The 16,801-nt window shown below is 35.8% G+C and overlaps 1 protein-coding gene across 21 annotated transcripts in view; it reads right to left on the reverse strand.

Annotated features, from left to right (window-relative positions):
• The window catches only part of MYO9A (myosin IXA), a 226,744-nt gene that overhangs the window by 62,208 nt on the left and 147,735 nt on the right, over positions 1-16,801 (reverse strand). For 10 of the 21 annotated variants that reach the window (XM_021100912.1, XM_021100896.1, XM_021100886.1 and 7 more), the window contains 5 exons: positions 15,827-15,976; positions 14,392-14,711; positions 11,604-13,208; positions 7,514-7,613; positions 6,807-7,022 (listed from right to left, as the gene is read on the reverse strand). In XM_021100912.1, coding sequence (XP_020956571.1) covers positions 6,807-7,022; positions 7,514-7,613; positions 11,604-13,208; positions 14,392-14,711; positions 15,827-15,976 — 2,391 coding nt within the window. The remainder of the gene's footprint in view (positions 1-6,806; positions 7,023-7,513; positions 7,614-11,603; positions 13,209-14,391; positions 14,712-15,826; positions 15,977-16,801) is intronic. The other 11 variants (XM_021100965.1, XM_021100955.1, XM_021100946.1 and 8 more) reach the window with 2 other exon arrangements.

The raw sequence follows: 16,801 nt of genomic DNA on the forward strand, positions 1-16,801 counted from the left end.
TAATCCAGGAAAACTTTTCAAAAATAGAGCAAGACAAGAATTAACATATTGACAGAGTCTTACACATATAAGGGACAATTAATCTGTAATGATCAACTTAAAGACATATCCTAAACTTTAAATGTAAAGAAAAAATTCTGAAGGACTGAAGTAACATGATTAAATAACTCATAAGGACAAGTGATTCAGACTGCAATAAGAGACTTAGCAAAATAACAAAGTAAGACAATAGTAAAATAGCATTTTCAAAAAACTTAGGGAAATAAAATATGAATCATGGACTTCATATGCAGCCAAGACGTCCCTTCAAAAATCAAGGTTAGCCCATTGGGAACTATGTCTAGTCACTTATGATGGAGCATGATAATGTGAGAAAAAAGAATGTATACATGTATGTGTAACTGGGTCACCATGCTGTACAGTAGAAAAAAAAATGTATTGGGGAAATAAAAAAAAAAAAATTAAAAAAAAAAAACAAGGTTATAGGAAGTTTGCAGGGAATTCCATATTGATGGCCCTTCATGAGTACTACTAGAGGAAGAGCTTTATCCAACCAAGAGATAAATAGGTAAAGTTCTACAAAGTATTTGAAATGATAACTTAATACATCTAATAGCAGATCTAAGACAAAAACAAAGGTGGAACTAGGGTGAAAGAATCATATATAAAATTACACGCTCTAACAAAGTAGAACTAAAAGCATAAAAAAACAGGAGGAAAAAGGAGCAGAGTAAAGGCTAGAATAATTCATCAACAATTGTGCAACAATAGGTGAGAATTAATATTATTCATTAAAAGAGGACTAATTATAGTATAACTGATTAAATTAAAAAACAGTAAACTAGGAGTTCCCTGGTGGTCCAGTGGGTTAAGGCTCTGGTGTTGTCCTACTATGGTTTGCATTGTTGTTCTGACACAGGTTCAATCCCTAGCCCAGGAACTTGTACATGCTGTGGACATGGCCAAATAAAAACAGTAAATAAAAGGCATCTTTAAAAATTATATGTAAAGGTTAAAAAAAAAAAACCAACAGAACAAGAAGACACTCATTCCTAAACATCAAAAGAAATTTTTAAAAAAAGAACGAAAATATGCAACATAAACACATCAAATTTAGCATAACATATAATGATAAAATTACAAGAAAGACTTGAGAATGAACTATCAGTTAAATTAATAAATGTGAATAGATTTAACTCACTATTAAGGGGAAAAAAGTAATAATTTGGTTCACAAAGCAGGGCCTAGTTATACTGTGTAAAAAATACACCTCTAAACAAAAGGAGCCAGAAAGGCTAAAAATAAAGGGATGAGGAAAAGTATTTTAGGTAAGTGGAAATAATAGGAAAACAGAGGCTGTGATATTATTATCTATGTAGAAGTCAAGCAATAAGCATGGAATCTGACAAAGGACACTTCTCAGTACTAAAAGCCACAATTCACAATGAATAACATAACATTAATATATGTAAAAGACAGATCAAGTTTATCAAAAATAATCATATAGAAGACAAATAACAATCAATAGAGATTATAGATATATACTGAAATTTTATACTCTAAATAGAGAATACACCTTATCAAATACATACTCAACAAATAACAAGTGTTGGCAAGGATGTGGAGAAAATGGAAACTTCATTCACTGTTGGTGGGAATGTAAACTGGTTTAGCCACCATGGAAAACAGTATGGAGGTTCCTCAAAAAATTAAAAACAGGAGCTCCTGTTGTGGCTCAGCAAGTAACAAATCCGACTAGTATCCATGAGGATGTGGGTTCCATCCCTGGCCTCTCAGTGGTTAAGGATCCAGCATTACCATGAGCTGTGGTGTAGGTAGGAGACACGGTTCAGATCCCATGTTGCTGTGGTTGTGGCTTAGGCTGGCAGCTGCAGCTCTGATTGGACCCCAGCCTGGGAACTTCCATATGCCACAGGTGCTGACCTAAAAAGCAAAAAAATTAAAAACAGGATTACAACATGATCCAGCAATTTCACTTCCGAGTTTTCGTCCAAAGAAAACAAAAACACTAACATAAGATATATGCACGCCAATGTCCACTGCAGCATTATTTACAACAGCCAAGCTATTATTATAGCAACCTAAGTGTCCATTAACAGATAAATGAATAAATAAGATGTGTTATACATAAACAATGGAATATTACTCAGCCATAAAAAGAATGAATTCTTGTCATTTGCAATGGCATGTATGGATCTGGAGGTTATTATACTAGATGAAATAAGTCAGACAGAGAAAGACAAAAACTACATGATCTCTTTTATGTGTAGAATCTAAAAATCAAAACAAACACACTGAACAAAATGAAAATAGACTCAAGAGATTAAGAGAATAAATGGTGGTTTCCCAGAACGGATGGGGTAGGAAAGGTGGGCAAAATAGGTGTAGGTGAATAAGAGGTACAAATCTCCAGTTATATAATAAATAAAATCATGGGGATATATATACAGCATAAGAAATATGGTCATTAATATACTAACTTTGTATGGGGACGGATGGTTACTAGACTTGTGATCACTGCAACTATCAAATCATTATGCTGTATATCTAAAATTAACATTATTGTATGTCAACTATATTTCAATTAAAAAATGCACATGACATTCACAAAAACTGATAATATACTAAATAACAAAAAATACTAGTAAATTTGATCAAATAGAAGCATTATAAATACTTTTTCATCAGAATACAATAAAACTAGAAACTAACAAAATTAAAAAACAAAAAGGCTCTTCCGAAAACTAAAAAAGATTAAACAAGTTTTGAGTAAAACAAAAATTATGGATTTTCTTAAAAACAGTAAGAAACATTAGAATACATGAAATACATCTGAAATGTGATCAGAGGAAAATTCGTAGTCTTATAAACCTATATCAATAAAAATAAATAATGAATTAAATTCCTCCCTGAAAAGCTAGAAAAATAAGAAAGTAAACCAAAAGGAAGCACAAGAAAATAACTAATAAAGGTAAAAGCAGAAATTAGTGAATGAAAAAAAGTTATGATAAAATAAAATATATCCTATTAACATAGAAAAATTAACAAAATAAACAAATGACTAAAGAAAAAAAATCTATAAAGAAATGACAAAAAGGAAATAACCACTGAAACAGAGAATTTTTTCAAATCATGAGCCTATTTTCCAGACTTCTATGCAAGCAAATGTAGATGAAATGGATAATTTCATAATAAAATGCTAGTTGCCAAAATTGACCCTATTAGACAGAAAGCTTAAAAATTATTTTTCCTAGAAGAAATCGAGGAACTTGGCAAAGAATTATGCCACAAAAAGTATCAATCCCAGATGGTTTCAAAGGCCAATTCTCCCAAATCATCAACAGTCTCAATGCTATGAACTGTCCCTGACTTTTGGGGAGAATAAAATACACATATAAATACTAAGTGTATTCAACAGCATGGCTGCTGTCCTGGCGCCACCAATCCAAACCTTTTATGTCATAAACTTTGTTCAATTCATCTAGTTTTCCAATTTGCAAGACCCACCTCAAAATCACTAGCCTAAACCCTAATATCCTATAAATATCCTTTCCTGTCTTCCCCTCTCTGAGAAATTACTAAGACCTAGTTAAGATGGATTTTCCCTTACTGAAAATAAGCCAATAAACTTGGCCTTCCTTGATCAATGGGTTTTTTCCTGGAAGTTTTCTGTGGAGTGGACAGTAAAGAGAAGGAAAATTCAACACAGATAAGGACCAGAGAGTGTTTCAGAGAAAAAGAAAGAGAAATAGGAATGGAAGAAGTGACAGCAGTTTGGGATGGGGAGAGGGGAGATGAGAAACTTAGTTTTATAGTATTGGAGATAAAGACAAATTCTGAAGAGCTATTTGGGAGTCATACCCATAGAAATGACTGCTTTAAGTCTAGTGAATAGGAGAAGAAACTATACACAGAAAAACTACGTTACCTATACCTATCTTACAAGAGATAGAAATGATGTATTAACTCACTCACCATCCAGGAGATTTAGAGACTAAAACACTACATGAAAGCCACCTTAAAAATAATTGCTTAGCAGAACATGTTGTCATTCTTGGGTGAAAACCAACACAGTGGGTATGAAAACTAAATGAAAAGCAGAATAGTGAGAATGAACAGTTAAGCAAAACGCAGATCTAAAAACAAGAAGTTTAAAAAAAACACTAAAGTCGTATGGAGGGAAATTACTACTCTCACTTTCACTTCTCCACAGCAGGTAACAACTAATTAACAATTCACCAGCTCAGGAGGTAAGGCTCACCAAATCCCTTCCAGGTAATTTGTTTCTAACTGTCTTTATCTCATTAGATCAATTATTTCACAACAGGAAAGGTCAGTTAATGGCTTCCTCTAAGACTGAATAACAAACTTCTTAGCAAATGTTAGAGGTATTAAATCACTTAGTCCAGAAAAAAAAAAAAAAAAGCAAACAAAAACTATCCAGTTTAAAAAAAAAAATCACATGTCCAGAAAATCAAGCCCATTAAAAATTCTGAAGATACCTAGATTTTGAGAATTCAATAGATTCCATTTAGAAATAATTAGTTTTCATTTTCACAATATCAGATAACATTAGAACATGGCATGTTTTCATATATAAACAAAGAGAAACACACACTTTGAAGCTGTTCCTACCCTTCCCACCCCCAACCCCCAAAAGTATCTATCGGCATATTCTAGAAAGCAAAGCTTCTTCATGCAAGTGTCCACCAGAAACAAATAGCACCGCCTGTTCCTAAAAGAGCTAGTGATGAAACAGAAGGACAGTGAGAAAGCTGGAGAGGAGACTAACGCACTGTGCAGGGGTGCTCTACAACTACTGGCATGCAGTGACCATCAAGCAGGTGAACAGAATCAGACAGAGACTACCAGCCAGAACCCTTAAAGGGCCCAACTTTCTGGTTCATCTCAGTAAGAGTTCTCAGTAAGAAAGAATTCTACCACCAAAGGGACTAAGGTTTGTAACAAAGGAAACGCTCAGGAAAAAAACAGCACTTAAATGCTAAGTTCTTCCACAAGTGAAAAAAAAATCTATGTACACTTTGGAGAACAATTTGAGTATGCTCCCTATTTACACTAAACATACACAGTAGCAGTTTTCATTAAAATTAGTTTGCTCCATTACATAATTTCATCTTTAACAACTAAATATATATATTATAGAGTATATTCCATTATTTATAACTCAAAAACAGAGCAGCTCCAAAATGGAGTTATTTTATCCTACACTGAGAAGAAGTTTTGGGCTCTAATTACATATATTAATGAATACACAGACTGTTTGCAACTTTCACATTCTTACAGTTTGACTTAGAGTAATAACTCATTTGTCTAGCTAGAGAACTGGTCATGCATTTTTCTGGGTTTTTTTGTTTCTGTTTTTTCTTTTTTAGAATATCATCATTTAAAAATTGGATCTATGGCCAACAAGAAAGATATAGATAATGAGGGTATTCTGGAACTTAGCAAAAGTTTTAATTAACTACTTTGGTACAAACAGCTTAAACAGTTCAAAGATAAAATACTTAATGGGTCAAAAGAAGACCATCCTAAAATGTTTCTCAGAGTTCCCTTTGTGGCTTAGAGGTTAATGAATCTGACTAGCATCAATGAAGATGCAGGTTTGATCAGTGGGTTAAGGATCCAGCGTTACTGTGAGCTGTGGTGTAGGTCACAGCTACAGCTCCGATTCAACCCCTAGACTGGGAACCTCCATAGGCCACAGCTGCAGCCCTGAAAAGCAAAAAAAAAAAAAAAAAAAAAAAAAAAAAAAGGTTTTTCCCATGATGAACAGAAACTAAAGAACATGAGAGATTCAACTTAGTTAAGGATATGCATGGACATAAAATGCATATCACTCCACTTCCTTGGTGATGTCTTAGTATATAATATACATGGTACTCGTATTTTCCAAGACAATTCCAAAATCAAATACTTAAATCAATAGACATAAATATAGTCAAACGTCAAACTATTTATAGCTAATTTGGGTTTAGATATGATAAAATTGTTTCCTTAATGAAGCGTTATTCAAACATAACTCCAATATGTGATTAATACAAATTGACATTATCTACAGTGTTTTAGTTGGCTGAGTTGGTCCAGGGAGACATTTTTGGCATTGCTCATTAAATTTTAAAAAATTCATGTTTATTTTCTATTATTAAAAAATGGGAAGGGGAAGAAAGCTTAAAGGCATAAACAAAAAAGAAAAGAGAATACTATTTCACTTAAAGTTAGTGGATTATTTAACATATACCCATTCACCAGACCATGGAGGGATCAGGAAACTATGGCCAGCAGGTCAAATACAGCCCACTGCTTGTTTTTGTAAATAGTTTTATTGCAACACAGTCATGCCCTTTTGTTTAGTTCTTGTCTATGGCTGTTTTCACTCTACAGTGGCAGAGTTAAAATAGCTATAATAGACTATATGATCCATAAACTCTAAAATGTTTACTATTTGGCCTTTTACAAAAAAATTAAATTAAAAAATTAAGGCTCCCTGCTCTAGACCTTTTAATAAATAACATAGAAAATTTCTACATTAGTGCTAAGTTAAATAACTAATTTTTTGCCTAATTTATGATTTGACATATACTGTTAAGGTGCCCTTTATCCAAGTCCTATTAAATTAAGATGTAGCTTTAGTTGCTGTGTTCACTGAGGTTTCCCACGTACAAACCATTATAAGAAGAAGCTGTGAAGGTTAGCTTTAGATTAGCAAAGACCCTTCCCATCATATTTGCTTATTGCCTGTTTTTCTTATATTGCTGTAAAATTACCATTTCGGAGTCACTGTGAGAGGCCTGACCCAGGCTGGGTGCAGGCCCTAGCTCAGAGTGAGAAGCTTGGTCAAGGGAGAGAAGGGGCTCAATAATGTCATCGTAATCATCTTCCTCTGTATCCCCCTCCCCATCGGCAAAAGTACCTCTAGTCAAGAAATCGGAGCGCGTCCGCGCCATTCGAGCTTTCTTTTTATGGGCCGGTCTGGCAACCTGCTTGACCAAATGATAAAACAAATAACACAAAAATGTTTTGTTTTGGCTTTTTGGAGATGATGCCAGTGAAAGACATCAGAGAGTTCATGAATTTCTTGAAACACCCCCTCCACCCCTGTGCCCTTTCCACTAGAAGTGACAGCCATGACCAAAAGCTATCCATATACATTACTCTGGACAAAGGATAAGAACGGAAGCTAAATCTATACTCTTCTTCTCCACAGCCAAGGAAGTCATCTTTCATTGCCATAATTAAGTCACCAAAGTCACTTGCATAAATGCAACTTCTTTTATGTAATCATAATCTGGGTTTTTAGGCACCATTCCCTGCCTGAAGTACTCCTCCCTAAGTATAAAACTTAACTCATGGCCTCTTTCTCTGAAAACCCTTGGGAACAAATGAGTAGATGAGGTGTTCTACCTACAAGAATAATAATTTCCAAAATAATGTGCATCTGTTTTGCACAGAAGATAAATAAAACAATACTTACCTCTCCTTGGCCCGGCCCAGCTAACTTCACAGGTTTCCAAGCTGGTTCATCTTGTTTACGTAGTTGAGGATTTCCACTGTTTAAGGCTTCCTTGGTGACACTTAGGATAAAACAACAGGATTAAATTTCAATTCCCAGCAGCTATCTCATGGAAGCAGTCTTAAAATATAGCATGAAATATAGTCTAATAAGTCAGATCAAATAAATTGATTTGATGATAAGAAAAGGAAAATACCAAATCCTCAAATCTTTAGAATCACTCCTAAAAGGGGACTAATCACTATAAAATATCTGTAAGTAGACACCCAGTGATGAGGACCGCATTACTTTGTTTTATACTGAGATGGTTCCTATTGATAAGCAAATTTCCTCAGAAATCTCTCTGTAGCCTTCGCCTGTTGTCTTAGTTTTGAAATCTGAGATTGTACAGAATAAAATCAACACTAACAGTATAATAAATTGTTGTCAAGCTAAAAGAAGTATGCCCTAAGACAAATATATGATATCACTTATATCTGGAATCTAATATACGGCATAAATGAAACTGTCCAGAGAAAAGAAACTCATGGACTTGGAGAATAGACTTGTGGTTGCCCAGGGACAGGAGAGAATGGGATGGACTGGGAATCCGGGGCTAACAGATACACACTACTGCCTTTGGAATGGATGAGCAATGAGATCCTGCTGTGTAGCAATGGGAACTGTATCTAGTCACTTATGATGGGGCATGATGGAGGATAATGTGAGAAAAAGAATATGTGTATGTATGTGGGACTGGGTCACTTTGCTGTACAGTAGAAAAGTGACAGAACACAGTAAAACAGCTATAATGGAAAAAATAAAAATCATTAAAAAAAAAAAGTATGCCCCCCAAACCATACAAATGGTATAGTGTCAGCCTGTAAAAATTTAGCTTTGCTTGATTAATCACAAGATATGATGCTTTATTGTTAAGTTCTCTGTAGAAATGGATGTCTGTGTCTGATGAAAATCTGATCAGAACCTGTACTTTCACAGCCCCAATTATCTCTATTAACTCAGTACTATGAGTCTTAAAATTTATCAAGAACACAATGCTAGTTTCTTGTTGGCAGGAGTATAAAGTAACTAAAAATCATATTTTACTTCTAGCATAGTGCTAGGTTTAAAGTAGCGACACTAACTTAGAGTATCATTCAGTAGACTAACTGCCTTTCCAACTCAAAATCTTCCATTTAATTTTTATAAATGAAGGCCTAGGTTATCTTGTCCTTTGCCCTATGCAATAATCCCTAAACAAACCTAAATGATGTCAATCTTAGCTAAGAGCTTCTCAGAGATCTTCTTTGTTTTAGGGCTATACTCACAGCACATGGAGGTTCCCAGGCTAGAGGTCAAATGGGAGCTGTAGCCACAGCTGCATCAGATCCCAGCCGCATCTGCAACCTACACCACAGCTCACAGCAACGCCAGATTCTTAACCCATTTAGTGAGGCCAGGGATTGAACCTGCGTCCTCATAGATACTAGTCAGATTAGTTTCTATTGAACTGCAAGGGGAACTCCTCCAAGATCTCCTTTTCTTTCTTTTTCTTTTTTGTCTTTTTGCCATTTCTTGGGCCGCTCCCACGGCATTTGGAGATTCCCAGGCTAGGGGTTGAATCAGAGCTGTAGTCACCAGCCTACACCACAGCCACAGCAACGCAGGATCCAAGCAGCATCTGCGACCTACCCCACAGCTCACAGCAACACCGGATCCTTAACCCACTGAGCAAGGGCAGGGATCGAACCCGCCACCTCACGGTTCCTAGTCAGATTCATTAACCACTGCGCCACAACGGGAACTCCAAGATCTCCTTTTCTGATCAGTGTATGGTCAAGTCCAGCAATCCTAAGTTATCCTAAAAGATTTCCTTTTGGTTTTCTCTTGCCACAGTTGAGAAATTCAAAGAGAGAAACAATTAACAGGACTTTTAACAGTACCTGACCACCCAAACTTTTAAATTCACAACATTTTCAAGTTTCTTCATGATTTTTTTTTTGTCATTCTCCCTTATTGACCAGATGAAGACCATGATGTACTTATCACTATCATGCCATAAAAAGAACTCTAATCTAATGTTACTTCCTAATCATGAAACCCAATATGCTGATTTCTAACCAAGAAACTCAAGTTGTGATCTCAGCTATATCTCTAAATACAAGTCATTTCACCACCATGGGCACCAGTGACCTTTATCTATAATGTATAGGAACTGGACTAGACAATTTAGAAACACTACCATTTATGATTCTATAAAATGTTTCTAACATTACTTATAGAACAAGAGAAGATGAGAAGTATAAATTTTAATGACACCTTCACACAATCTAAAATATAATCATTTTGAAGATAAATACATATTAATGAAGTAAAGCAAACTAGATCAAGTACCTATAAGACTGTTTATCTTGGCAAGATAATAAAAGGAGTAATTTACAAAGGCAATTAATGCTTTTGAAATCTACAAGTCCTCTACAAAATAGATTCACAGATCTAGAAACTGTACACTCACACACCTTACATCAGGTAAGCTTAATCAGAATGACAGAAAATAATATGTTTTCAACATTCTCTGATGGGCTTATATGCTACATAAGAATCTCTGAACTTCCAGGCAATTTCTAGATTAATGGGCAGAACTAGGATCTCATGCTGTCATGTAGTCCAATTACATTTCACAATACTACTTAAAAATTCTTAATGGAAAAATAATATATTGGTGATCTCTTGTCCATATTTACAAAGGGTTTCTATAAAACATGCATGCGATTTTAAAGACTGAGACATTTAAAAACTCAGGCTATGATAAGAGAGAAAAGGTTATTTTCAGAATTAATATGACATTTACTTTTTTTAGCGCTAAGGTACAGGCCGCCTGTCATTTAAATAGTGATATTCTCCTACAAAAACTGAAAAAATCCATTTTTTATGAAGACTTAATACAAACATCTTAAATTTTATCAAATTCGTTTTTATGTAACATTTAAGAAATGCTTTTCTCAGAATTACCACTATTTAAGACAAAAGTATAAAGAACTTCCACTTATATGAAGTATCTAAAGTAGTCAAGTTTTTAGAAACAGAAAGCGTAATAGTTGTCAGAGGCTTTCAGTAGGAGGAAAAGAGGAGCTGCATTCAATGGGTAACGGTTTGTTTTGCAAAATGAAAAAGTTCTAGAGATCTTTTGCACAACAATGTGCATATACAGTTAACAGTACTACATTGTACACTTAAAAATGGTTAAGATGGTAAATTTTATGTGGTTTTTACCACCAAAAAAAAGTACAAAGAGCTTAATGAAGACGATATATATATATATATATATATATATATATATATATATATATATATATATATATGTCAACGGCTGTGACAAGGCACATTTTTAAAGCCTGATTCTAACAAGCTTAGACTGCTACTCCTAACAGTTCTAGGGCAATCAGCATTTGCTAAATGCCTACTATGTGTCTAGGAACCGCACTGCCCTTCCCAAATGCTTTCTCACTTAATGGAAAGGAACCAAAAACTGCAATCTGTGCTGAGTCAGACTCCTAAAGGTATAATTACATCCAACTTCAGGTGGCTGGTAGAGTCAATAATGAGAGTTTTTTTACACAGAGAAAATGGCTGATTTTATTTTTTAATTTTTTTTAAGTCCACTTATTTATTTTAATAATGATTTTTATTTTTTCCATTATAGCTGGTTTACAGTGTTCTGTCACTTTTCTACTGCACAGTAAATTGACCCAGTCACACATACATGTATGCATTCTTTTTTCTCACATTACCATGCTCCAGCATAAGTGACTAGATATAGTTCCCGGTGCTATACAGCAGGATCTCATTGCTTATCCATTCCAAAAGCAATAGTCTGCATCTATTAACCCCGAATTCCCAGTCCATCCCACTCCCTCCCCCTCCCCCTCAGCAACCACAGGTCTGTTCTCCAAGTGAAAATGGCTACTTTTAGGAGCAGCCATACAAATAGTGAGGCAGATCAAGGCAACCTAATGAAAATTTCCAAAAAGTTTCCCATTTATACATAAAAATAAACAGACACTTCACTTACAGGGAACTACTCAGATTTTCCTTTGGGGTGAAGAAAATGGCCCTTGTAGTTCCACCTCGAAAAGGGTCATCAGATTTGTGGCTATAAGGCTGAGTTGGCCTAAGGTGTTCTCTTTTCGAAGTACGATTATTAGAGAGTTTACCGGCTACATTCAGTTGGGTAGACATTCTGTCTGTCTTGGATAATTCCTTGACAGTACTAGATTGGCATGGGCCTCCTTTTTTTTCAAAAAATAGAGTGACAGGTCGGTCCTTCAAGGGTAAGTGAGCAGAGGGGCTATCTTTCGGGGCAAGAGCAGCATCTTTCACAGCTACTGATGGAGTGCCAACTACACCGGGTTTGTCCTTATTTGAGGTATTCAGGATGAGGAGAGAAGATGGCCTCTCTACTCTTGGCTTTGACTGATGGAAGGATGGTGCCAGAAAAGACTCCCCAGTCCTTGGCTTTTCAATTTTCTTAAAGGCTTTACGCTCCTTTTCTAAAATATCTGTTTGCTGGCGAATCTGTTCCATCATCTCTTTCTCATTCTGCTTTTGCAATTGTTTTTGCCTTTCTTCCTTCTCGGTGTTTAACTTTTCTAACTTCTTAAGCACAGTATTAGAAGAATCTGTATTCAAAGAAGCAACAACTTGATTTTCTCCTGGGATGTGGTACTTTCTGGCTTCCCTGTTCATACCCAAGGTAAGAGCTGGAAGTGTTTCTTCACTTTCTAATAGTCTGTTTCTCTGGATATTTGTGTCTAGGTGGGAACCTGTTTTCAGTGGGTCTTGTTGGGGAATATAAAAAAATGTAGGCAGACTATTTGAAATAAAGGAGTCTCTCCGCTGTGGTTTACAGGTAATTGATTCAGACCTGCAAGCCAGTTTTTCCCTCAGAGCCCCATTCTTCAAATGGATTGAGTCAGAAAGTGCCCCCTTTTCAATCAGTGTATAGTTAGTCTCACTTGAGGCACTGAGGGCATTGTCCTGTGAATCAAAATGTGAACTGCTAGGTATCTTAGGTGATAGAAACAGCAAGTCTCCTTCATCTAGAATCACGGGCTCCAGTTTGCTCTTTTGGCTTTCCTCACAGCTCAGAAGTTCTAAGCTTCCTTGAGAGCTTTCACTGTCAGGTGTACCTTGTAGAGACTGAAGGCCCTCAGGCATCAGTTCTGTAGACCACCTACGTTCCTCTGAAGGAGACACACCACCAAGAGAACGGACTTTCAGCAGTTCTAAACTAAATATAGCTTGCTCTAGTTCTCTCATTCTCCGACTTTCTCTTTTGGCCCTACCTACTTTTTTCTGGTGGAGGTCTTCCAAAGACTTTGGTCTTTCTCTTACAATCACATCTTCCTGCAAGTCCACACCACTTTGACTTCTAGCCCTCTCCTGTCGCTTGTTTGGGGATTCATTCAAGCAGTCCATTGAACTTTCATGGCTATTTCGATTACTCTCTATCACAGATTTACATTCTTCTATGGCTTTTACTCTGTTGTCAAAGGAACGGTCCTCCCATTCTGAAGGGTCTGAACCCTGAATTCCCAGGGTTCCATAAGGCTTGATATTTGCCAATTCAAGTTCTAGTTTTGTTTCTCTTAGTCTTTTTTCTTTAAAAGCTTTAAGTCTATATAAAAACAGAGAAAAAATAGGTTAGAGATATCTCTTTGTTACCACTGGATAGAATTCATTTACTGAGAATTTTTTAAAAAGTGGAAAGTCTCAAAATTTTATTTTTATAATACATATTTCTTAAACTAATTTGGATGCACATTACATAATTCTATTTCTATGAGTCAGATGATATTTTAACTGTATTATTCCTAACTGGGAATTCTAGTCAAAGCATAAATCAACTTGGAAGCAAAGCTCTCATTTGAATAATATACTTATCTTTTTTTTTTTAAAGACAGTTATTTTTATTTTATGTATGTATGTATGTATGTATGTATTTTGTCTTTTTGCCTTTTCTAGGGCCGCTCCCGCAACATATGGAGGTTCCCTGGCTAGGGGTCTAATTGGAGCTGTTGCTGCTGCCCTACACCAGAGCCACAGCAGCACCAGATCTGAGCCGCGTCTGTGACCTACACCACGCAACGCTGGATCCTTAACCCACTGAGCAAGGCCAGGGATTGAAACCACAACTTCATGGTTCCTAGTCAGATTCATTAACCACTGAGCCATGACAGAAACTCCAATATATTTATTTATCTTAAGGTAAACTTTAAAAATGAAATTAAATCTTCTGAAGGTTAAAAACAGTTGAATATTGCTAATTTTTAAAGATTCAAACTAATGTGAAATTAACTCTTAGAAATTATAACCATAGACCATGTAGATTTTACAATCCAGTTTAATTCAGTAAACATTTAGCTTCTAGGAGTTCCCACTGTAGCTCAGTGGTAATGAACCCGACTAGTATCCATGAGGATATGGGTTCAATCCCTGACTCTGTCCAGTGGGTTAATGATCTGGCACTGTCGTGAGCTATGGTGTAAGGCACAGACAAGGCACAGACCTGAGGTTGCTGTGGCTATGGTGTAGGCCGGCAGCTGCAGCTTCGATTTAACTCCTAGCCCGGAAACTTCCATGTGCCACAGGTGCAGTCCTAAAGAGCAAAAAAAAAAAAAAAAATTAGCTTCTATTACAGACTGTACTATGCAGCTTAAAATTTCTGGGAGTATCACAGTCTAGTGGAGAAGACAAATTGAACATAACAAATTCTAATTCAAATTAGGCAAATGTTAGAGCAGACATATAAGCAAAGTACTTGAGAGGAGAGGAGTAATCATTATAGCAACAAAGATTACCTTTGTCTTGCTGTGAATCCTCGACATATTGATTGCAAAAGGATAATTTTGTCCCTTTGTTCCTGATACCTCTTTCTCTCCCTGTAGCCTTTCCATCTTGCCTGTATGCAGACAGCAGCCATGTGCCTCCGCCTATAGTGTTCCCTCCATCTCTGCTGGATGATGATGGCTGCAGTCCGGAGCTCCAGGTACCGCTGCCTTTCTAAGTGAGCTCGCCAGAATGCTTGAATACAAGTGGCTGCACTAACCATAACTAAAGCATCCTTCTGCACAGCTTTATCTCTAACTTGCTTCTGATTTAGGTAATTCCTCCAGAATCGCTGTGAGGAAGACAAAATAGTAAAAACTACAGTTATATCTTTTAACACATTTTCACAGAAAAAAGAAAGAAGAAATTTCTTATGTCGTAGCTGGAGGTTAAGTGGCTTAATAGCTAAATTGTGAATGACTAAAATAAAAATAAATTTGCTTTTCCAGATATGTTTGGCTAAAACAACTATTTTAGATAATATAACCTCAATGAAGTTAATTATACAACTTAAAATAATTTAAAATACTTTGATACTTTCATACTTTACGAATTAATTTTAACAAAGTATATTCTCACCTACAATTTGCCAGTACTAATGAGTTTAAGGTCGATGTGTATACATTTCAAAGACTAAGATATTAAAGATTTTCTTGTACAAACAAAAAAGGTCCTGTGGAGAACAGTCATTATATAAATCAGTGAGGAAGAAAATAAAAGACAAATGTAAAATGTGGTACTTTTCATCCAAAATGAGTACAAAACAACAAATATGTACATATAATTCTCAAATATCACTCAGAAAACTAAAAATAACTGTGTCAACAAAAATTTAAGGCATATAAATACTTTGCCCCAGTCATACCTCACAAGACATTATAACTATAAATTCAATTTAATTTAAATTCAACTCCACTGATATTCAATAATAGTCTATTATTTTATGCCAGGTAATCTGTTTGATGCTGTGAACATCTCAAAAATGAGTATGACACATTCTCATCACTGAAGGCGTTTACATTCCTATGTAAATATTTCATGGTAAAAAAGTTCTACTTTAATAAAATTTGCAAGTTCAAGGCTTTCATTTTTCTTTAAAGCATGACAATATACAGACTTAGCTCGGATCCCGCCTTGCTGTGGCTGTGGCATAGGCTGGTGGCTATAGCTCCAATTTAACTCCTAGCTTGGGGACTTCCATATGCTTAGAGTACGGTCCTAAAACGCAAAAAAAAAAAAAAAAAGTATGACAATCAATAATATGGGGATTTCTAAATAATTAAGTATTTTTCTATTATAATAAAGGTAATTTCCAATTTGATTCTCAAAAAAAAAATTAGTTCTAGTTACTAAAACACAGGCTAAATAAACTAGCCAATCTCATGCAAAGAATCCTTTGCTTCCCACCTGGATGATAATGGATGCCTGCCTCAGATGGAGGAAATGCTGCCTACACAGCAAGACCCTGAACCATCGCTGCAACAATATGATTCTGCGGAGCACCTCTTGGTGAAGCAGATCTTGTAGGTGCTGTCGTTCCTGCTCCTTTAGGAATACCTACCAGAAGGAAAAAAGATGAGGAATATAGCTAAAGAAGAAATGAGAAATTTAGTTCATACATCATCATTCCTGTGGTAAGCTTTTTAGAGAACAGATACTGAGGCAGATATGTACATGCAGTACTAATAAATATTTCTATCAATTTATCCAAGGTAGTCACTCTCAGGAGTTTGCTGGTGGCTCAGCAGGTTAAGGATCCAGCATTGTCACTGCTGTGGCTCAGGGTCACTGCTGTGACATGGGTTTGATCCCTATCCTGGGAACTTTCATATGCTGCAGGTGAAGCCAAAAAACAAAAATAAAACAAACAAATAAAACAAAAACCCTAAGTAGTGATTCTCAAATTGGAAAGGAGACATTAGAATAGAGAAGGGGAAATGGAAATATGAGCCAATGTAGTAGCAGTAATAGGTCATATTTTTCAAGGATGTTTGAGTGGGAGGGAAAAAAGATGACAATTATAGATTTTAAAGTTGATGATCATAACATGAATAAACCAATAATAATAGTCCTTTTGAAACCCAGTATGCATCAAAGACCTCTTGCTGTCCAAAGCTATTAAGCAGTTTATTTATTTACTTCATTCTATTTTAAATCTTTAGGGATACAGGGGATACAAAGATAATAAACATAGTCTCTTTGAAAACAGGATTTGCACTTCAACATTAAGAGCAGGTAGTTTTTTGTTTGTTTTTTTTTTTGTCTTTTTGCCATTTCTTGGGCTGCTCCTGCAGCATATGGAGGTTCCCAGGCTAGGGGTCGAATTGGAGCTGTAGCCACGGGCCTACGCCAGAGCCACAGCAACGTGGGATCCGAGCTGAG

This window comes from Sus scrofa, chromosome 1 (assembly GCF_000003025.6).
Source record: "Sus scrofa isolate TJ Tabasco breed Duroc chromosome 1, Sscrofa11.1, whole genome shotgun sequence".
Taxonomy (NCBI): Eukaryota; Metazoa; Chordata; class Mammalia; order Artiodactyla; family Suidae; genus Sus; species Sus scrofa.